A 22,996-nucleotide genomic window follows, 5' to 3' on the forward strand; every position below is an offset into this window, starting at 1 on the left:
AGAAAGAAATTTTAATAAAGTCTTGAGCACAGGGTTAAGAGAAAGGTTTATCTAAGAAGAAAATAAGACATACCTAAATGAGGGTATGGGCTTACCAAGGGAGAGTTGTTTTTATTAATGGGAATTTTTAATATAGCAAAGAATCTCTTTTTTTCTCCAACTTTAAAATAGGCCATAATAATCTTTCCTTTGTTAAAGAATTTTGCTTTCTTGAGAGATAAAGAGCAAAGAGGCAAGTTCAGAGAAGGATGGATTCCAGTGTGGGGCTGTCCTCAGACTTTTCCTTTAGTTCAGCTACAACCTCTAAATGTTGGCTGTTGATTTTCTGTTTTCAAAAATATGTGTATGGGTGTTTTGCATGCCTCTGTGTGTGTGTGTGTGTGTGTGTGTGTGTGCATACAGTACCTACAGAGGCCAGAAGAGAGAACCAGATACCCAGGGACTGACTTTTAGTTACCTTGTGGGTCCTGGGAACTGAACCCAGGTTCTGTAGAAGAGCAGCCCATGTTCTTAACTGCCGAGCCATCTCCCAGGCCCTCTATTTATTTCTAGGATCTTCCTTTAACTCAGCTGTAGTTTTTACACTCCTGTTAAATGTGTAAATTACTGAATTCATCAATTCTTTTAAAATGTTTTTAAAATTCCAATTAAAGTAGACTGCCTAGTTATGATTTGAAAAAATGCTGTTTCCTAGGATTAACAGTTAACTGCACATAGTAAAACAGTTTACAGATAATAAATGTCCCCTAGGAAACATAAAGCCCAAGTTACTTTTAAATTTTTCTACTTTTTAAAATATTTGCAATTTGGATTAACATACTTACCAAATGTAAAATCAGTTGTAGTAAAAAAAAAAATCTGTTCCCCCAAATACTTCTTCTCTCCCTGACCTAGTTATAATTAACTTCAGTTTGACATAGCCTATAACTGAGTGTCAATTGAGTAATTATCTTTATCAGGGCAGTGGGCCTGTCTGTGAGGGATTGCCTTGGTTCTTTATGGGTAGAGGAGGGCTCAGCCCATTGTAGGCGGCACTATTCCTATGGCACTTGGCTCTGGGCTAAGTAGGAACGGTGAGCAGCCTTCTTCCATGGCTCTGCCTGGAGTCTCTGCTTCAGGTCCTGCCCTGACATTCTGCAGTGATGGACCACGAACTGAAGGTGTCAGCTAAAAACCCTTTCCTCCCCACGTTGCTTTTGGTCAGTGTCTTATCACAGCCCCAAGAGGAAAACAGAAACACTTCCTTAAATTAACAGACCAAATGGTCAGGAACCAAACATGCTTTCAAAGCCAACAAACCTAACAAATGGGTACCTTAAACTGAAGGCTTTGGAAGCAACCCTCACCCAATAGGGCCCTAAGCAATCAGCTCAGCATAAAGAAGTGGAGCTTCAGCCGAACCAAGGAGCCTTCCACATTCACCCGTGGAGATGACACTGCACAGTTCGGACACAAAGGGTCCATGTTGCCGCGTTGATTCCTGGCTCTGATCAGGGTGATCAGAAAGATCGTTCTGGGGACTCCAAGTTGAGTACCATAGCTGCTGGCACAAAATCAGCGCTCACCTGAAAAGAAATAGGAGATCATTTTAGAGCTAAATATGAGGACCGTGGGCCAGAATTCGGGTTACTCAAATTCCACGTTCCAGTATTGTAATAGTGTCCTGAAGTTATAGTTAATAAAGAAATTTAACATTGTTTTTAAATATGTTGTTGGCAACATGAGGTAGGTGGGTTCCAGAAAAGTGGGGAAATCTCATCTGTAGGCCTACCCTGTCTGGTTTTATGTCAACTGACAAGCTAGAGTCATCTGAGAGGAGAGAACCTCAGCTGACAAAAATGCCTGCCTAAGATGGGGTTGTAGGCAGGCAAGCCTATAATGGCATTTTCTTAATTAGTGATTGAAGGGGGAGGGCACAACCCATTTTGAGTCAGGACGCCCCTCAGCTGGTAGTCCTGGATTTTGTAAGAAAGTAGACTGTGCGTGCCAATAAGCAGCTCTCCTCCATGGCCTCTGCATCAGCTCCTGCCTCCAGGTTCCTGCCTTGCTTGTCCTGACTTCCTTCAGTGGTGGACTGTGATCTGGAAGTGTAAGCAAAGTGAGCCCTTTCCTCTGTGGGTTGCTTTCACTATAGTGTTTCCTCAGCAGTAGTAATCCCAGCTAGGCAAGGCCTCGGATGTACCCTTAGCTTTTTGGGAAACCTGTACTATGAAAAATGCTAGTTGGAAGCTAGGGTTTTGTGTCTGTATCTCAAAGGTTTTATCTAATAGGTCATATACAGAGGTGGGTAATAAATGGCTTCTAGGGAGCTTAAGGTGGCCTAAGATCATTTGGCTCTGGATTTGCAACGTTGTAAGAGTTCCATCGTCAAAGTTCCGGTCAGTTAAATCAGCTCTGCAGGAAGTTCAGAAGAAGCTGTTCTTTCTAGGAATGTTTTTGTTCACAGTAAAATTATCTTATTAAATCTGTTGACTATAACAAGGCAAAAGTATTTAGATTACGTTGTTGAATTGTATCCAATCAATTAATTATTTATTTATCTTCGTCATATATTTCACCTGACTGCAATTTCCCTTCTCTCCCCTCCCCCACCCACACACCTCCAGATCCACTCTTCCTCCAGTTCCCTCAGAAAAGAACAGGCCTCCCAGGGATGTCAGGCTGAATTGTTCTTAAATTGACCACAGGTTTTGTTAGACGTTTAAAATAAATTTTTAAAAATGTATTGCATTCCTATGTTTGTTGTGGATACATGCACATGTGTGTGTGGAATTCAGAGGACAACTTGTGGGGATCTGTAGCAGGCTTTCTTGGGCCGCCAACCCCCAAATCATGATACGGAGACTTTTATTAGCTATGAATTCACAGCATTAGTTTCTGCTGGTCCCACTGGCTCTTATAACTTATTTTCGCCTGTCTCTCTTCTGTGTTTTTGCCTTGGGGCTTTTCAACCTGACATTCTGTATATCCTACTTTCCTGCTTCTTTGGTGTTTGCCTGGCCCCTGGCATCTCACCCTCCCACATTCTCTCTTCTCTCTGCCCCTCAGCTCACCTATCCCTCCTCTGCCTAGCTATTGGCCACTCAACTTCTTATTAAACCAGTCAGGTGCCTTAGGCTGACAAGGTGAAGCAGCAACACATCTTTATATCGCTAAATAAATTCTGCATAAGCAGAAGGTGCACACATTTACATAATTTAAAAAAGTCATCTAGTGTTTAGAAATGAAGTGTGTAGATTTATTAAAAGTGACCAGAATTCACACACACAGAAAGATCATTTTGGAAACCTCATACACAGGCCATTATATGATTTCACACAAATGGAACATTATACTCACTTTACAAAATATCTTTCCATGCTCCTTAAGAATTTTCACATTAGATGACAATAAAAAGTATCTTCCTTAAAAATAAATCCGTATTCATAATTATTGGTATGTTCAGTCAATGCTGTTTTTCTTTTATTTAAATCCTAAATTTACTCAATCTTCTTTTTTAAAGATAAAAGTATCTTTTTAAAAAATAACATATTAAATATAAACTTTTCTGTAATTTAATGGTCTTATGGAGACCTCCCTGATAGGTTGTTTTATATTTCAAACAATCCCAAATGTATTTTCAAAATGATTTGTTAGTAATAAATGCAATTGTAAGTTCCTGGGTATTTGAGAATTTATTAGTTTGCTGGAGAGATGGCTCAGTGGTTAAGAGCACGGACTGCTCTCCAGAGGATCCATATAGTGGCTCACAAGTGTTTTAACTTCAGTCCCAGGACATCTGATGCCCCCTTCTGGCCTCCATAGGCATCAGACATACACATGGTACACAGACACACATACAGGCAAAACACCCATACACGTAAAATATATAGCTGGGCGGTGGTGGCGCACGCCTTTAATCCCAGCCCTCGGGATACAGAGGCAGGTGGATCTCTGTGAGTTTGTAGCCTGCCTGGTGTAAAGAGTGAGTTCCAGAACAGGCACCAAAGCTACACAGAGAAACCCTGCATTGAAAAACAAAACAAAAAAATAAATAAATAGAATAAAATATTTAATTAAAATAAGCCCTTTTTCCCCCAAGTTGGAAAAAAGGGGGGGCTGGGAGAAATAGAGTTTCTGCTTCTCTAACATGACTTTGGAAATCATACTTTGAGGAGGTAATCATTTCGTATATTCACAGAGGTGTTGAGATCAGGATAAACTTACCTCCCGTACATACTTATTCCCCGTCCAGTAGCTCCCTTCCTGCTGCTCAGGAGAGCTCTGTGGTATGTACAAGACGACCGAGTGATTGAGAGCACTTACGCTCAATCATGAGGTAATGAAGTTCAGACCCCTGTACCTAGCGGCCAAGCTGAGTCTCCAGTAAGCATCTGTGACTTCAGCTTCAAGGAACTCAATGCCCTCTTCTGGCTTCCACATGTACACGGAACCTCACGTGTATTCATGTGTTCACATACATATATAGACTTATAAATGCACACACGCCCCCTCGGACAAAATTAAATCTTTTGAATTTCTCATTTGTTCTTTTTTCTTGGTTTCATTTAAAAATGCCCAGTAACTTCGTTGTAAATCTATTTACAATAATACAACATCTAATGCTTTTTGTTTTAAATGAGCCATACGATACTCACCCATCTGATACTATTTTTAAATTGCTCTTTAAATATTAATGTGCAGGTAAATCTATATTAGGCTAATTGCTTAGAAGTAGGTAGGTAAGCCTTCTTTGTTTTTGAGACAGATGTCATCAGACAAGCCTTTAAATATGAAGTATCTGTAAGTTTAGGGTAGCAGCTTAAAGGCCTGCGGTATTCTCTGTTAGGTGAGCTGGCGGCTTCATGCTGGAGAAAGAGAGATCCCCTCAGGGCTTGAGAGTCTCCATCTTTGATAGACAATTAAGAAGGCTCGTTTTGGAGGTCAGCTTCCTCAATAGGAAGCTGAACTTCTCCTTCCCTGTCAGAAACTCACTGAAGTGGACGACGATGCACACAGAAATCAGAGTTTCTATGAGGCATACATGGCCGCAGAAGGTCCCAGAAGCGGCTGCTGCTGCTCTGGGTAAAGAGAGGAAGGACTGTGGTCTCAGCGTGGGGACAAAGACCAAGGTTTTCCCATGAAGTAGGCTGTCTTCTACCTTTGATAGACCGTACCTGCTGTTAAATAAGGGGCATTCTTTTTTTTTTAAACTGGATAGAGAAAGTTTGTTCAGGATCATTGTGGTTTCCAGTTTGAGAGTTCTCAACTTGGTTATTGTTTACAAAAAATAGAAAGGTATTCCTAGACTAAGAGATACTACCGCACCTTGGCAGTGGGTCCCCAAAGAGTCGGCAGAATCCAACAGTGTTTCAGACTCCCATCAAGATGATAGCCTCTACTGTGTTGTCAGAAATCCCTTAAACAAAGAATGTAAGAGGTGCAGGACCAGAACACACGTGCTCCACGTGTCCAGCGCACAAAGGGTGACATATCGATCTGAAGAAACAATGCACCAAGGAAAATAAGGAGGCTGCAGAATATGCCAGAAGAGAATGAAGGCCCCGAAGAAAAGCTGCAGGAGCAGATTGCTAAGAGATGCAGGCTGTCCTCGCTGGGAGCCTCTAAGTCTGGGTCCAGCCAAGAGTATGAGTAACAAAGCAATGGCCAGACTTTGAAAAGAAAGATGAGGAAGGATTCAGCATGTAGCTCAGCAGCAGATGCTCAGCTTGCTGGACACATCCCGGCACCTGCAGTGGGGAGTGGACCAAAACAAAACAAAACAAAAAGTAAATAGATTTCATTTCTTCAGTATAAAATATATTTGATATTTTAACATGTATTTTCTGTTTTTAAATCAGCACATAGCCTTAATCACATAAATTATTATTTAAAAGCAAGGCTTTTCGTTCGCTTCCACTTCTTTCGTCGTAGGATCCCTTCACAGAGTGCTGGTACTAAAGACGCTGCTTAGAGAGGCCTGGTGTGGCTCTGAACTGAGAGGGTGATGGTGGGTCTTAATCTTCAGCGGGATGAGGGAAGTGGGAGAAAACATCCAGGGATTAGCAGATTGTCTTAGTCTAGCTTCTGAAGTTGGGGGTCGAGTCGTTACGCCGATTGGCCCATCTTCTGTGACCACAGCCTTGGCTTTCAGCATCCCCAGCCTGTCTGTTTCCCCATGGTACCCACAGGAGACTTGGGAATGCTAACTTGCATCGTAGTTTTCAATGTCGCAATGAGTTCCCTTCTTGGGTGACAGATTCTTCTGCCTGGAGCAGTTTTACTTGCAGTGGTTCCAAGTGTCTTGACTCCTGTTTCGGGAGCTTTGGAGATAATAGATTTTCTATTTTCAGTTATTTTCCTGGTAGATTTTTCTGATAATGTACGTCCTTTGGTATGGACTCTATACCCCGAACTGAAGATGAGCTTGAAACTGCTACTCTAGAGAAATTGTAATAGATGCTTGTGGATGGCCTCAGGATGCAAGATTAGACCTCGTGCACCCTGGTGTGAACCGGGCCATCAGAAAGGAAGTGCCTCAGGGTTGGAGTTGTAGCCCAGTGGCAGAGCACACGTACCAAGGCCCCAAGTTCAATCCCCAGAACTGTAAGAATAAAAATTCTGCCATTCATTCTTTAAATGCTGAATTAATTACAAGAAAATGATTAAGACTCTGGAGTTTAATTCTTGGCTCTCAGCTCAAGTCGTGGTTTACATAGCAGCATGACCCTGGCCTTGGGGGAAAGACCTTTACCTGAAGGTTAGAAAATCGTGAGGGGTATCCGTATGCTTGTTGTAATGGTTAAATAAGATAAGAACATGCAGACTTTACAGCATTGCCTGGCATATTAAAGGATTCAATACTAGTCTGTTATTAAATTCATTTTTTTAATTTTATATATATATATATATAATCTCTCTGCCTGTCTTATCTATTTATTTATTTTATACTTTGTTGATTGATTGATTAATTGGTTTTTCAGGGCAGGGTTTTTTGGGGGGGTATCCTGATACTCTCTTTGGAGACCAGGCTGGCCTTGAAATCAGAGATCCACCTGCCTCTGCCTCCCAAGTGCTGGATTAAAGGCGTGCTAAATTTAATTACACTTAGAATTTAATTTTTTTCCTGTGGCCAATTCTGAAATATCTCTGTTACCTTTGAAAATCATGTGGGCTATGGTTTTAAGTGAATAAACTTTATAATAACTTGTTTTTGCAAAGTTAATTTTACAAATGATCTGAGTTTGGTTTTCAGGTGGAAAAAGACGTTTATGATGTTGTTCAAGGTTGATGTAGTTAATATGTATTTAAATTCATCCTTAGGATGCAGAAGCAGTTAGCGAATTCCATGACTACCATGTCAAATAAGACCAATTTGATGGATACATTGGAACCATAAGTCATTAAAGACAAGATTGACTTGAAGGATGGTGGTTTCTAGTCTTCAGATTAGGCTAAAAGCCATGTTGAGTTAGAACTTAGCTCTGTGCTAATGGAATAGAAGAGTATGTTTAATGGAATAGAAGAGTATGTTTTAGTATGTTTATTCATTTGTGTTGTAGAATATTAATCTAAGATATGTTACATTCATTTATGCTGTGGGATATTTCTGTAATGATGCAAAGATATGTGTCATTCTTTTATATTGCATTTGTTTAACTCTGAAAAGATGTGTTACTTTGCCTGCCTAAAATAAAACAGGCTGATTAGTCTAATAAAGAGCTGGTTGACCAGTAGGTAGGTAGGAGAGAGAAATGGGTGGGGCTGGTGGGCAGAGAGACCATAGAAGGAGAAATCTAGATGGAGGCGTGAGAAAAGGGGAAGGAGAGGTGGATGCCAGCGGTCAGCCACCCAGCCACACAGGCAGTCATGGAGTAAGAAGGAAGAAAGATATATAGAATAAAGAAGGTAAAAATCCCAGAGAAACGGGATAACTTAAGTTAGAAAAACTGGCTAGAAACAAGCCAAATTAAAGCTGGGCATTCATAAGACAGAATAAAGTCTCTTTGTATTTATTTGGGAGCTGAGGTTGGGCCCCCAGTGAGTAAAAAAAGAAAAAAACAAAACAAATTACATATATGTTTAGCCTTCTGCCCTGTTTAATGGTTTAAAGTTCAAGTGTCCATTGGAGTAATTCAGATAGTGGTCATAATGCTTGGTGGGCATGGTTCTCAGGCTGCCTTCAGTTTATGGCTCTTTCTCTCAAGAAGACCAGCGGGGGAAACGGTTCTGTCAGCTTTCAAACAATCCTCCTGTGAGAGAGATCACTGAAAATAGCGAATTGTTAAACTCAGCAGAAGTCATTCCTTTGTAAAACTGAAAACAAATGCTACTTTTTTTTAACTTCCTGTTTTTCTCTGCTTTTCTTATCGTAAATTCTAGTTTCTGAGGCAAAAAATGTTTTGTCCATAATTTTAACTGGAAATACAGCTCCTCAGCTTTCGGGATCTCCCTTTGGCTGTACTCAGCTGCTTGCTGGATGCTGACTCCCAACTCACTGTAGAAGAACAAATGCCACCAATTATTTTGGGCTGTAACTGTTCTTACCTCTTGGGTGCCCGTGACTGATTGAATTCAAAGAGTTTTTAAAACCTGTTTTTCATCTGATGTAAGGCCACGGAGAGCGAGGCTGGTGACATGGACCTGAGTGGACTGCCGGAGACGGCCGTGGATTCTGAGGACGATGACGATGAAGAAGACATCGAGAGGGCGTCGGACCCCCTGATGAGCAGGGACATCGTGAGGGACTGCCTGGAGAAGGACCCGATAGACAGGACCGACGACGACATCGGTGAGTGCCTGCGGAGGGGGCCCTGTAAGCGGGTAGAAATACTGAGAGGTCTTTCTATGAGTGTGAGAGAAATACCGGTGCAGTCCGAGGCTGGATGGCTTGTCAAAGTCCAGCACCTCCAAACTCCCTTAGTATCATTGGGGGTTGCCAGAGCTCTTCCTTGGTACTTAAAAGAAACAGAAATACTTGTTGAAAAGAGTTTTACTCCGCCAGTATCTGCAAATAGTTCTGCGAATGAATCTTCTCATAAACCCATCCACATAATGTTTATCTTAGCTTAATTTCCAACCCCTCCCAAGTAAATTAAGAGAAGTCTTAACGCAGCATTACTTTCAGTAATTTTCTTGCACGTATTGTTCTGGGATTAAACATTAGTTAAGTGCTAGTTGGCAAGGTGGTCCTGTAAATGAGTTCACTAACTCTTTAAGCCAGTACATGTGTGAAGAAGAATTCAGTGAACTCGTCAGTGAAATTAGATATGGGGAGGTGTGAGGAACTTGTTGCCTGTCTTTCAACGAGGCAAACTTACTTATGGAAAACCTGTGACAGTTCAAGCTGTTTACATGTGGCGGAAAATGGAAAACCAGCCCCTCAGATTACATGTGTCTAATTAACGTCATTTACAGGAACTGCGAACCGTTTAGAGATGAAGAGCATGTGCTGGTAATCATTCGTTCATTTAGCGCACATGCCAGGGCGCCTTCTCGTTCAGGGTGAAGAAGGAGATGAGGCCCTGCCCTGCTGCTGCCCAGGGAAGCGACACTGTGCCGTGAGCAGGGGAGGCATGACAGAGTGCCTGAGCTCTGTGAGGACCATGAGCAAGGGCTGGGCTGACAAGAGTAACTTGTGCCAAGTCTAATTGATGACCAGAGTTTTCAATGGACTTAGAAAAATTGGCGAGGGTTACGTACAGGAGCATGGGTACTCAGCGGTATCACTGGAAAACGCACCCTACCATGGGCTACAACTAGTGAAAGCTGCAAGCCTTGCAGGAAACTGGGCAGAGCAGAGACTCTCCTCCGCTATTTGGGGCCAGTCCTCTCCGCCAGCAGTTGTTCACAGCATCCTCAACCCTGGAGAGGGATCTTGGTGACACTGAGGTTAGGTTTCCTAGGCACATGAAGCTTGTATGCCTGCTGGGTCTCAGGTGCCCCCACTCTCTCCTGTAGGGAGTGTTTCTATTCAGAGGCAACCCCCATACAAGGAGGCATACACTTAGGCCCAGGGGAATGGTGGTCAGACATTTCATCTGTATCCACTGGCCAGAATTAGTTTCCACACCCTCTTCTTGCCCTAGGCCAACTTTTAAAAACAAACCCACCTATTATAGTTTTTAGTAAAAGTATATGTGTTCATCATCCTATCTTATTCTAGAGTGGTTTCCATGAGCATTTTAAAAAATCTTAAATACTCCTTATACATGGATCAGTTTGAAGCTATCTCTCTCTCTCTCTCTCTCTCTCTCTCTCTTTTTTTGTAAACTGACTGATGTATCTTCTCTTTTTAATGTGTTAATTTCAGAGTGGTTGTGAGAGAGATTTTAAAAGTATGCACAGCATGTCTATTGTTCCTAAAAATTTAGGACATACTTTGTATCTGAAAAGCCTTCTTTCTCAGAATTCCTGGAAAGCAGAAGCTGTCCATACTCCTACAAATAAACACAGAGCTGGCTGGCGGGCTTTCCAATGTGTGCGTCTGTGTGATGGCCAACCTTTATTTGATACCATTACTAATGGAAAGCACGAGCTGCCCATGCTCCTACAAATAAACACAGAGCTAGCTGGCTGACTGCTTTCCAGTGTGTGCGTCTCTCCGACAGCTAGCCTTTATTTGATGCTGTTAGTCAGCAGCGGCGTGACAGACTGATGAGTGTGTGCACATGCACGTTTAAGTTAGAGTAGATGAGGTTGCTAATATTTTTTAACAACTGCAAGAAGTTAACAGTTTTTTATTTGGGTTCCCAAAGATCACTGTATGTGTGCCCTTGTCTCAGCACTTTGAAGAAAACGAGTTTGTCATAGTCAGTTTTGTTCCACGAACCAGGACTTTGTAGGTACTCAGTTATTGGGCGGTTGCAGCTTTTCTGATGAGGGAACTGAGCTCAGGTCCTTTGTAAGTAAGAGCAGGACACATACACGCTTGACTCCTGTCTCTCCAGCCTGCTTTTGCTGTTTCAGCTGAATCTGGGAAATGGTACATATTTACTATTAGACCTTTTCTCTCTTTTATTGTCTTTATTCTTCCATATGACACAGGCATTTCCTATTTGTATTTTTTAATCCTAGTCTCTGTTCTCAAAATGGTTTCATTAAGCATTAATTTAATAGGACTCTTATCAAGAAGCAAATGAAGATACCTGTGCAAAGCAGTTGAAAATCGTTCTGACGGGGACTGGTGATGTTGCCCAGGAGTGTGTGCAAAGCCTTGATTTAAAAAAAGACAGAACCCATTAAAAATATTCATTAGTAAAAGATATTTTACAGTGTATTTCATTTCTAGTCATATGTAAAGTAATACTTGGTTTCTGTTATTGCCTAAGCACATATTAAACTCCAAATGTTTTTGAAAAAGTATTTATTGTTTCATATTTTTTTATACATATTGGACTTTGCAAGAAAATGTAGCAACTTCCAGACAGAAAAGGGTAAAACGTGTGGTCCGTAGGATGAGGGGTGTTAGCTAAAGAACAGTCTAAAAAGAGCAGGAATACTCAGTGATGGGGTCGGAGAGGACCATGACTTCTTCGTTGCCCTCTGTGTCTCAAATCAGAGGGCCACTGCCTTTATGATTGTAGCTACTCCTGCCTCTTAAGTGACTTGCTGTGCATCATCTATTGCAGAGTTATTTTATTGCTATGCACAAGATTAAAAAAAATATATGACCTGGCACAGATATGCCTGCTCATTCCAAAAGACAGAACTTCCTTATTCTTTCTATAAAATATACTTTGAGTCAGGCAGAGGTGGCACCCGCCTTTAATCCCATTATTTGGAAGGCAGAGGCAGGAGGATCTCTGTGAGTTCGAGGCTATCCTGGTCTTCATAGCTAGTTCCAGGACAGGCTCCAAAGCTACACAGAGAAACCCTATCTTGAAAAACCAAATCAAAACAAAAGCAAACAAAAGAAATGTCTCAGAAGACTGTCATATCCAACAGAATCTCTGGGTACCACCCACCTTCTTTACTCCCCTGATTACCAGAGCCAACTGTGTACTGAAGGTCTCTGCAGAGGACTTGAGATGTAGAGTCTAGTCATAGCATGGCATTACCTAGCCAGGGCAGAAGAAGACCTTCAGTGTGCGCTGGGGTGTATTGCTTCTTGACTTATTTTTAATAGAAATGATGGTTTTGCTTTTCAGAACAACTCCTGGAATTTATGCACCAGCTGCCTGCCTTTGCAAACATGACGATGTCGGTGCGACGGGAGCTCTGTGCCGTGATGGTGTTTGCCGTGGTGGAAAGAGCTGGAACCATTGTGTTAAATGATGGAGAGGAGGTCAGTGAGTGTTTTCACCATTTAGAAAGCTCAAGGGTCAGTGGTACCCAGACGAAATCGTGTTCTTGTTTAGCCTTGTGGAACCTCAGCAGTAATAAGTTTGAATAGATGGAAACTGATGGCCACTCTTTTATTTATAGCATTGAAAAGCCATCCTAGTCCCCATTTCACAAAGTGTTACTAGAGACTTTGGTTTGCTTTCACTGCTGGGAACCAAACTCAGGGCCCTTCACGTGCTAGGCGGGACTTCACCATTCAGGTCGTCCGCCATCCCAGGATGTTGTGCTTTTTAGTGTGTGCCTCTCATCAGAACAAAAATGATGTTTTATTGAGACTTTGATGAGCATTTTGTCTTCTTTGCATTTCCTTTGATATATAGAGGAAATTTTTTTTCCTGTGTCATTTTGAGAGTCATATCAGCCATATTCAAAATGGTGGTTTTTCAAGACAGGGCTACTCTATGTCCCGGAACTAGTTCTGTAGACCAGGCTGACCTTGAACTCCCTGAGAGCCACCTGCCTCTGCCTCCCAAATGCTGAGATTAAAGGCATGCACCACCACTGCCAGGTGAGACTATTCAAATTTTTAAATGGTTGTACTCTGTGCAAGGCCTAACAAGTGTGTAGATGTTTCACTACGTCTTACTGCTTGCTCGGTAAGCAGTTAAGGTTTTTCTCGGTAATTTATCCCATCTTGAAGACAGAAGACCTGGGAGGCTAGTTTGGGACCATGGTAGCATTTAAGCCAGGCGATGACATGCTATCTTCTGCTGTGTCTTATTTTCTGCTAGCTGGATTCCTGGTCAGTGATTCTCAACGGTTCCGTGGAAGTGACCTATCCCGACGGGAAAGCAGAGATCCTGTGCATGGGCAACAGTTTCGGTGTGTCACCCACCATGGACAAAGAGTACATGAAAGGGGTGATGAGGACGAAGGTGGACGACTGCCAGGTAGGAGGCGCGTGACAGCGTAGACTGGACTCCTCGTAACGTGTTAGCAGGCATTGCTCACGATGGCTTTGGCTTCATGACCTCTTGGGCTTCCGCATTCATTTTAAGACTTGCTCTGTTTCTTCAAAGAGCGTCCCTAGAATCTTGAATGGTGTTGCATTGAATCTGTAAATTGATTGCCTTTGGTAGGGTGGTCATAGCACCAATGCTTCCAGTTCAAGAGCACAGGTCTGCAATCTATTTCCTTGATTAAAAGTTTTCATTAGAGAGATCTTTTATATCCTTGGTTAGGTTTAAAAGATGTCCCTTTTTTTTCTTTGTGTGTGTGTGTGTGTGTGTGTGTGTGTGTGTGTGTTGGGGTTATTTGTTAGTGTTTTTGCTTTTTTTAAAATAATTTATTTATATGTCTACATTGAACCATCATGCATGAACCTTTAAAATAATACTGACTCGATCATGGCGAATGATCTTTTTTTTTGCTGTTTTTGAATTTGGTTTCTAAGTGTTCTCCTGAAAATTTTTTTGTCTCTCTGGTATCTGGGCAAAAGTTTGATAGGGTTCCTTTCGAGTTTTGTGAACTAGTTTGAGCAGCTGAAGTGTTAATCCTTCCTTGAAATCTGGTAGAACTCAGCAATGAATCCACCTGGGCCCGAGCCCTTTTCTTAATCAGGTGGGTTTTGTTTTGTCTGCTCCTCCATCAATCCTGTTGTTTGTTATAGATCTGTTTAGATTACTCATCCCATCTTGGCCTAGTTTTCGTATATCTTATACATCTAAAAATTGTTTCTTTTTAGATTTTTCCAATTTTATGTTTTCAAAGTATATTTTGTTTATTTTCTAAATTTCCTTAGTATGTGTTCTAATAGCTCTTTCCCTTATTTTTATTAATTAGTGTTACATGAGGAGGGGGCCCTTTGTTTGTCCTGGCCACCCAGCTATCTTACACCTGAAATAACCACACAGAAACTGTGTTAATTAAAACACTGTTTGGCCATTAGTTCTAACTTCTTATTGGCTAACCCTTACATATTAGTTTAACCCATCTCCATTAATCTGTGTATCGCTACGTAGCAATGTCTTACCGGAGATTCTAACCGGCATCTATCTCCGGCAGAGGATCCATGGCTTCTCTTGACTCTGCTTTCTTCCTCTCAGCATTCATTTCTGTCTTCCCCGCCTACCTAAGTTCTGCCATATCAAAAGGCCAAGGCAGTTTCTTTATTCATTAACCAATAAAAGCAACAGACAAACAGAAGGACCTCCTACACCAAATTTGGTCTTCTGTGGCTACAGGTATATCTTGTTTATCTTGTCAAAGAACCAAATCTTGTTGTTTTTAGTTTTGTTTTTGCTTGTTTCTATTTTGTTAATTTCTTCCTTGATCTTGCGTATTTCTTTCTATCTGCTGGTCTTGTGTTTAGCCTGTTACCATTTGTCCAAGGCTCTGTAGTGTGCCATTAAGTTATTTAGGTCTGATTTCTTAGTGCAGACATTTAGAGATATAAACTCCCTCCCTTTTGCTGTATCCCATAGGCTTCAGTTGTTCCATTTGTTCATGTCTAGGACTTTCTGATTCCCTTCTTGGTTTTTGCAGTTACCCACAAGTTGTCCAACCGTGTGTTACGTAGTTTCCATGACACTGTGAATGTTCCGGAGTTCCTCGCACTTCTGATTTGTAGTTTTATTCATTGTGATCAGATAGAGTTATTTTACCTGTGCTCTTGCTAAGATTCACTTTGTCCTGCAGTGTGTGTCCTGTTTTAGAGAATGCTCACAGACTGCTGTAGTGTTGCATGGAATGTCCTTTGTCTGTCAGGTCCCTGTGACCCATGACGTCATTTAACTCAGATGTTTGCCTATTTTATGCCTGGGTGATTTGTCAATTGATGACACTGTTGTATTAAAAAAATCTACCTCTTATTTCACTGGGGTTAATCTATAACTTCTTCCTGCAAGTAGTATTTGTTTTGTGAAATTAGTGTCCAAGGTTCTATGAGTTTTATGTTTAAAATCGTAACATCCTCTTAATGGATCGCTGCTTTAGCGGGTAAGAAAGGCCTTTATCTCTTCTCCCTAGTTGTGGTTTAAAGTTTGTTTTGTCAGATAGGAGAATAGCAGCTCCCACCTGTTTTCTGGTTCCATTTGCTAGGAATTCATGTTTCTGTTTTTACCCATCTAAAACCATTCCCATCTTTTACAATTAGGTGAGTTTCTTGGAAACAGCAAATAGATGCCTCCTGCCTTTGAGTCATGATGTTGGTCTGTGTCTTTGGGGTGAGACATTAAGACCCATAGTTATTCAGAGTTGCTGGAAGCTGTGTGTTATGTCCTGCCATTTTGTTGACTGTTTAGCATTTACTGTTTTCTTGTTCTTCTCTTGTCTAAACATCTGGAGTATTTCATTCTCCTCTCCGGCCCCAAGGATGTGTTTGTCTTTCTCATCATTCTGAAGAATTCCTTCATTATCTTCTGTTGAGCTCGCTTAGTGGCCATTAACTCATTAAAGCCTGTTTTTACCGTGCTAAGTTTTCCTTTCCCCATCAGTTGGCACTGATAGCTTTGGTGGGAAGAGTAGCCTCGATGGACAGTTGGCTTCTCAGGTTTCTGTTTCTCTGATGGGCCTGACTTTCTTTGTGCCGTAGCTGTTCTTTTTGCTGCTGTATATCTATATCCACACTCATATATTTGTTCTGAATATTTGGTGGTTGATCATAACGTGATGAGGGCAAGGTTTATTTATTTATTGCTCTTCTCTGGTGTTCTACATAGTTTCTGTACCTGGAGAAACACTTCTTTGTCTAAGTTAGGAAAAATGTTTTCTATGCTTTTGAAAAGGAATTCATTGCCTTCTTTTATACTCATGACTATTACATTTGATCTTTTCATGGTATCCTAAATTCTTGAAAATCAAGCTCTAATGTGTTTTCATTCATCTTTGTCCTTGTTGAGATTCTCTTCTGCTTCCACTTCGCCAGGTTTAGAGGGCGGTAGGCCTTTACTCAGAGGTTTTGTAGTTGACTTCTTAATGTTTTTCACTTTCTCATCACCAGTAGTTTTTGTATTTCTATCTCCTTATTGGATTCCTCTTTCCTATTGCAGATTGACTTGTTTCTATGTCGGTTCTCTTGAGTTCTTTTAAGAATTTGTTTGCTTCTGTGAGGTCTTTGAGCTTAAAATTATAATTCTATGGTTGAGGTTCGTCTAGTTGTTCACTGCAGGCTTCACTGTAGGAGTCAGATCGCCTGGCTTTCCTGCATTGCTTGTGGTTTGAGTGAAAATTGTGGATCTGGAGCTAGTCACAGGTTGAATTGATTTACTCTTTATCTCCACTTACCCTATCAAAGTGAGTATTTACATGTTCACTAGTTTGTTACCATTATCAGGGCAGCAAGTAGGGCTAGGGCCTACTGGCTGTACAGGCCTCACCAAGATAACAGGTGGAACTGGAACCCCCCAGGCGCACTGTGCTCACCAGGGGAGTGGACAGAACCCCCTTCTTCACCCATCCTCCATCCGGGTATCCAGTCTTCACCTTGGTAACTGGCAGGATTGGAGTCTCTCAAGTGTGCTGCTGTCCACTGACTATGAGCAGGGCTATGTCTATAACTTCCTAATGCAAAACTCAGTAACTAGGAAAGAAGATTCTAAAGAGAAATCCATTCTTTGTAGAAACCAGTTCTATATTTCCATATTAGAAATTCAGTTCAAGTTATTTTTGTCTTCTTTTTGGATCTTATTTTAATTTGCTACTGAAGAAATGCCAAATGTCTGTCTAGATAATAAGAATTTCAGATCGGACTTATTCTAATTTCCTTTAATCTTTAGTGAAGATTAAATTTAGTATATTTATCTTCAAAAAGCATTTTCCTTCATATATCCACTTATTTATTTTAGCTTATCCATGTATTTTTAGAACATAAATGGGAAAAATGATTTAATTATGTTTTTCAAAACTAAATTTAAAAATGACTATGTAAGATTATTTGAAGACAAAAATTTTTCTTAATATTCTGGAGAAATTCAGGAAACATTGTTACTCTACTTTAAAAAGAAATGAAAATACCTTTAAGAGAATATGTATGACCTATTAAAAAACATGTGCATATCTATTATGGTCAGCATTGTAGAAATGAGGTTTTTATTGTTGTTTTTGTTTGTATTTCCCAATCTAGTTAAACTGGTCATATTTCCTGTAGCTTTGGAATTTTTAACTTTGGTTTCTAAATGCTTCATAGAAGAATTAGTGAGCTGAAAGAGGAGGCATTGGGATCTCCCTACATTATCTGCTTCTTTAGCTGAACAATGACTGTTGAACATACTGAAATACAGAGCATTGTGTTCTAGAGAATGAACATCATCCATAGTTTGAATTGCTCAGAAATAATAATTGGTTGTATCTTATCCTGGTTTTCTCCAGGCTTTTAATATGCATGTATGTACTTAAGACAAGTAGCTGTTTGCCCTGTCCTTTGTGGGTAGGAAGTATGCATGATTAGGACAATAAGTTGAGAAGTGTCTGTGTCTAAAGTCACTATGTCATGAACATGATGTCACTTGACTGCTCTCATTAGGATTATTAGTCCCATATTTAGTATCACAGTTTTAGACAATTGATATAGAGTCGTGAATATTAACCAGAACACTGACTGTCCTGTCCTGGGCTAGTGTCCTCTTGGGCCCTCTCTCACACTTGCAGAAGTCCTGCTCAAGACTGGGTCTGCAGGAGAGACTGCTCGTTCATTTCCTGGCTGCTCAGACCCAAATAATCACACAAAGAAACTGTATTAATTACAACACTTTCTTGGTCAATGACTTAGGCATATTCATAGCTAGCTCCTACATCTTGAATTAACCCATTTCTGTTAATCTGTGAATCTCCATGACTCTGTGGCTTACCTGGCAAGGTTCCAGCATCTCCTTGAGCAACTACATGGTGTCTTTATGATTCTGCCTACTCTCTCTATATAGCTGTACCCTGCTAAACCATTGGCACAAACACCTTCCTTATTAACCAATGGTAATAAAGCATATTTACAGCATACAGAAAGGAATCCCACATCATGGGCCCATCAGTGTTAGACGGTGGGTTGGAAGTGGCTCATAAGGCCCTACCCCTTCTTAAAGATTCATAACCTAGTAACTGTTGCTAGGGAAAGAAAACATTTTCTCCAGTAGTATAGCAGCTGGTGCAAGGATTACCTGTAGTACAAGCTACAAGTAACAATCTGAAATACAATAAATACATGGCTTTGTGTCCAACCGTCAAAGCAAGATGATTACTAAAATTGTTGTCCATGTAGGTAATTAGCAAAGTTACATATTTACCCCAATATACAGACATTTGAATGCCTTAATCTCCAATCAAAACCACTAACACTATTTTTGTCCTCTTTTGACATGTTCATAGTGTAGAGAGCCAAATGGTAGTTGTTTTACCATATTTGCCTTAGGATTGTCTTTCTCGCTTCCAGTGTTTCCTAACTGAAAATGAAAGAGGGCTTTTGAGTTTTTAGATTGTTATATTTTAAAAAAAATGAAATATAAACTTAAAAAAAAATAAACCAAGGAAGAAATGCATTAAAAGCAGAGAAATCTGATTAAGGTTCATTCCTGCATTGATTTAGAAAGTAGGGGAAAGACAGGGGAAATGTCAGTATTAAATAATTAAAACTGAGTTATTAGGCAGGTAGCTCTTTTGCAAGCGCTTTATCATTGACACGTGACTTCCATTTTATTCTAGTTTGTCTGCATCGCCCAGCAAGATTACTGCCGTATTTTGAACCAAGTAGAAAAGAACATGCAGAAAGTTGAGGAGGAAGGAGAGATTGTAATGGTGAAGGAGCACCGAGAACTGGATCGGACCGGAACAAGGAAGGGCCACATCGTCATCAAGGTAGGATAAAGAGGCGGTCCTTCCAAAGGGGAGAGAGCTCTGCTCTTTAGTTTCTTGTGACTTTTTTTTTCTTCTTTGTCCTAATTTTTTTTTAGGTTGTCAAAGTAATGATTTTCATTGTGGCATTTGAATAATATGTGTCATTAAATTTCATTCTCATTCCTTCCCTCCCTGCTTCCTTTGCCAACAAGGTTAATCCTCTTACTAGTTACTGGTTGATTAATGGCAGCTGATTAGTTACCCATCTTGCAACCTATCTTGTTTGACATGAAGGGTTTGACATCAGGGTGCCATATCAGTGATCCATTCATACTGGTGACTAGACTTTATCGGTTGCAGGGGACCTCGGAAAGGCTGACCATGCATTTGGTGGAAGAGCATTCCGTAGTGGATCCAACGTTCATAGAAGACTTCCTGTTGACATACCGGACTTTCCTTTCAAGCCCGATGGAAGTGGGAAAGAAGTTATTGGAGTGGTTCAATGACCCGAGCCTCAGGGATAAGGTTGGAAGTGCCTTCTGTTTTAGTGTCTCAGTGTCAACTATTAAAGACAAAATTTGAAACATCAGTTATGTTCAAATTAATTTAATGGAACACACGAATATTTTTTAAGAAAAAAAGAATTGATAAATGATGCAGATATTAATTCTTATAGATTTCTAAGCTCTCAGTTTCAGTATTATCTTTTTACTTTAAATGCAAGGGCAGTGTGTCGGCCACTTGGTAATGTGGTAAGACAAAACCATTGTCTGCATGCCACAGGCTCTGCCACTCAGGTGTGGTGGGCAGAGTCTACCGGGTGGACGGTAGAGGTTTGCTGTGGCTCTGGAGCAGTCCATCCTCCTGTGCTGCTGAAGGCCTTGGAAGGCCTTGGAACCCGCTTCTGAACTGACTGTCCAGTAGGTTTTTCCGAGCTCTGTCAAGGCTATACTGGGTGATGCATTGCACACAGTAGTGTTTGCTCCTTCCTTGACAGCCCTTCCCCACAGATCCTTCTAGGTTATTACCGTTTTTCTTATCTGTCTAGTCTGCCACTTATACTTTTTACTTTCTGTGTAATTTTGTTCTAATGTATTTTGGTTTAATTACGTTTGCTTTTACTTAGACTTCTTTCAAATCTGTTTTAAAAATAAAATAATGTAGGATATACATCTCCAAAGGTTCAAAGATCCAGGGCAAAGCAACTTCCTCTATTACCCTCTACCTTATTTTTTGAGACAGAGTTTCTCACTAAATCTGGAGCTCACTGCTGTGAGCTAAATTGACTGGCCAGTGAGCTCCTAGGGTCCCCCTGCAGCACAGGCTGGCACACCCTGCCCTAGTACCCTAAATGTAGACTGTGGATCCGACCTTGGGTCCTCATGCTTTATCAGCTGAGCGTCTCCCCAGTCCCTGAGGTCATTTTTTACATGTGTAAAATCTGTGTTTAAGGCTTTATTTCTTTTAATTTTCCTATTCAATATTATTTGGTAAATTGTTTAAAATTGTGTATTTTTAAATCTTCAACACTAAAAATAACACGTCCTGGACTCCATTGCTTTTGTAGGTGACACGTGTAGTATTACTATGGGTGAATAATCACTTCAACGACTTTGAAGGAGATCCCGCAATGACACGATTTCTAGAAGAATTTGAAAATAATCTGGAAAGAGAGGTAACACTTGTGAGTTTTTATAAGTAGTGTGACGTGTATCTTCCCCCGCTTGTCCCCGAGTTGATGCGCTTCTTCCTGAACTCTTGCAGAAAATGGGTGGCCATCTAAGGCTGCTGAACATTGCGTGTGCTGCGAAGGCAAAACGAAGATTGATGACTCTTACAAAGCCGTCTCGGGAAGCCCCCCTGCCCTTCATCTTACTGGGAGGCTCGGAGAAGGGCTTCGGCATCTTCGTGGACAGCGTTGACTCGGGCAGCAAAGCAACTGAAGCTGGCTTGAAGCGTGGGGATCAGGTAAGAGGACTCACCTGGGTATAAATGGGAATGAATTTCAGAGCCTTTTGTTTTTCATCAGTCAGTGATGCATTGATAATGATTTTATGACTTCACTTTTAGATATTAGAAGTAAATGGTCAAAATTTTGAAAATATCCAGCTTTCAAAGGCAATGGAAATTCTCAGAAATAACACACACCTGTCCATCACTGTGAAAACCAACTTATTTGGTAAGTATTCTGCAAACTAAGCCTGCTTTTGCTTTGTTTTGTTTTTACATTTAGATCTTAATCCTGGAAGAAGTAATTTCTATAAATAGTAAGCCAGTAAGGATTCTAATATTTCTAGGGCCATGCTAAAGTACATAATACAGAATTCTTTCTGTAAGTATATGATTACATTTAGATAAAAATGTATCAATTCGAGGACCAGGGGGTGATTGTATTGACCCGTCAAGCCTGTCTTCTGTTGAAGAATACAGTCACCTCACAGATGGAAGGGCGTCTTCCTTTCTTAGACTCATTTGGAGAGAGACTAGTGTTTCCATAGTGTTTTAGTTTTTAGAGCAAGTCTGTACTCCTCCTGTATTTGCAAACTCCACTGTTAGCCCAGCATCGTTTCCGTTTTTGTGATTGATATCTTGTGGTGTTTCTATTTTAGTATTTAAAGAACTTCTGACAAGATTATCTGAAGAGAAAAGAAACGGTGCCCCTCACCTCCCTAAAATCGGAGACATCAAGAAGGCCAGCCGCTACTCCATACCAGACCTTGCTGTCGACGTGGAGCAGGTGATCGGTCTTGAAAAAGTCAACAAGAAAAGTAAAGCCAACACTGTGGGAGGGAGAAACAAGCTAAAGAAAATACTCGACAAGACTCGGATCAGCATCTTACCTCAGAAACCGTACAAGTATGTTGAGTTGTTCTCAGCACCGTGCTTGATTGTGTTCCGAAGTGTTGATGGAGCGCGTGTTTGTCTAAGAGTCTAGTAAATGTCTCTTCAGCGGAGGGTCTTAGAAACAGTAGTAGGCAGCTGAGTTTGCTTAGTTCTGCTTTGCCGCTTGCCTGCCCACTCCCAGTTTTCATGAGAGGCAGGTGAGCATGTCTTCATTTGAACTTCTTACAGGGGTTTGTTGATATCTTGCCTGCCCCACGACTTAGGTGTCTATGCTGTTGGCTTCCATGTTTCTTGGTGTCCCCTCCACACTCTCTCCTCTTTACCCATCAATCGTTACTTCTTCCATTCGGCTCTGTTCATCGCTGCTGTTTCCCCCACTTCATTGGCAGCCAACCACAGGCCTCTTACTTCCCCCTCAGCGGCCTCTAGAGTTAGCAGGTCAGACTGCAGTCTCGGATGTGTGTGCCTGTCAGGAGCTGAGGCCACCCAAGCTTCGGGTTTCCCTACACTTTGCTTAACTTTGCTTGTTGCTGCCTGTTTTCTTCATCTTAGTTTTGGGGTCTCATGCTCTTTTACAAAGCTCGATTACCATCAATCCATTTTTTAATGATCTGTTCCTCAAGCTACAAATTGAAAAGATACTGGCTTATTTATTTGTTTGATAATTTAATGGGTCTAAAGAGAAACAATCAATATATGCATTCAGAGGCTAAAAGAGGGGCTCAGTGGTCAGAGTGCCTACCCACAACCTTAAAATTCAGATTCCAGTGCTAAGCTAGGTAGTACAGTCTCTTGCCTGTAACCTTGAGATTGAGGAGGGCAGACAATAGTGGATTATGGGACTTGCTGGTGACAGCCTGGGGAGTGAAGGTGAGCTCCAGGGTTCAGGGAGAGACCCTATCTGAAAAGAATAAGGTGGAAAGTGATAAAAAGAGACCAGGAAACACCATCCTCTGGCATCCCCGTGCACACCCCTACACATGTGCATACATGTATACATACAGCAAAACCCCAACACACATGCATACGTATACACACAGAGACTACATCAAGTCTTTTCTTCCTT

At 41.0% G+C, this 22,996-nt stretch overlaps 1 protein-coding gene across 7 annotated transcripts in view; it reads left to right on the forward strand.

Annotated features, from left to right (window-relative positions):
• The window catches only part of Rapgef2 (Rap guanine nucleotide exchange factor 2), a 218,509-nt gene that overhangs the window by 166,913 nt on the left and 28,600 nt on the right, over positions 1-22,996 (forward strand). For all 7 annotated transcript variants that reach the window (XM_048424899.3, XM_048424901.3, XM_048424900.3 and 4 more), the window contains 9 exons: positions 8,593-8,770; positions 12,129-12,265; positions 13,056-13,214; positions 18,955-19,107; positions 19,447-19,611; positions 20,654-20,761; positions 20,851-21,054; positions 21,157-21,265; positions 21,696-21,942. In XM_048424899.3, coding sequence (XP_048280856.1) covers positions 8,593-8,770; positions 12,129-12,265; positions 13,056-13,214; positions 18,955-19,107; positions 19,447-19,611; positions 20,654-20,761; positions 20,851-21,054; positions 21,157-21,265; positions 21,696-21,942 — 1,460 coding nt within the window. The remainder of the gene's footprint in view (positions 1-8,592; positions 8,771-12,128; positions 12,266-13,055; positions 13,215-18,954; positions 19,108-19,446; positions 19,612-20,653; positions 20,762-20,850; positions 21,055-21,156; positions 21,266-21,695; positions 21,943-22,996) is intronic.

Source organism: Myodes glareolus, chromosome 20 (genome assembly GCF_982192425.1).
Source record: "Myodes glareolus chromosome 20, mMyoGla1.1, whole genome shotgun sequence".
In the NCBI taxonomy this organism is placed as follows: Eukaryota; Metazoa; Chordata; class Mammalia; order Rodentia; family Cricetidae; genus Myodes; species Myodes glareolus.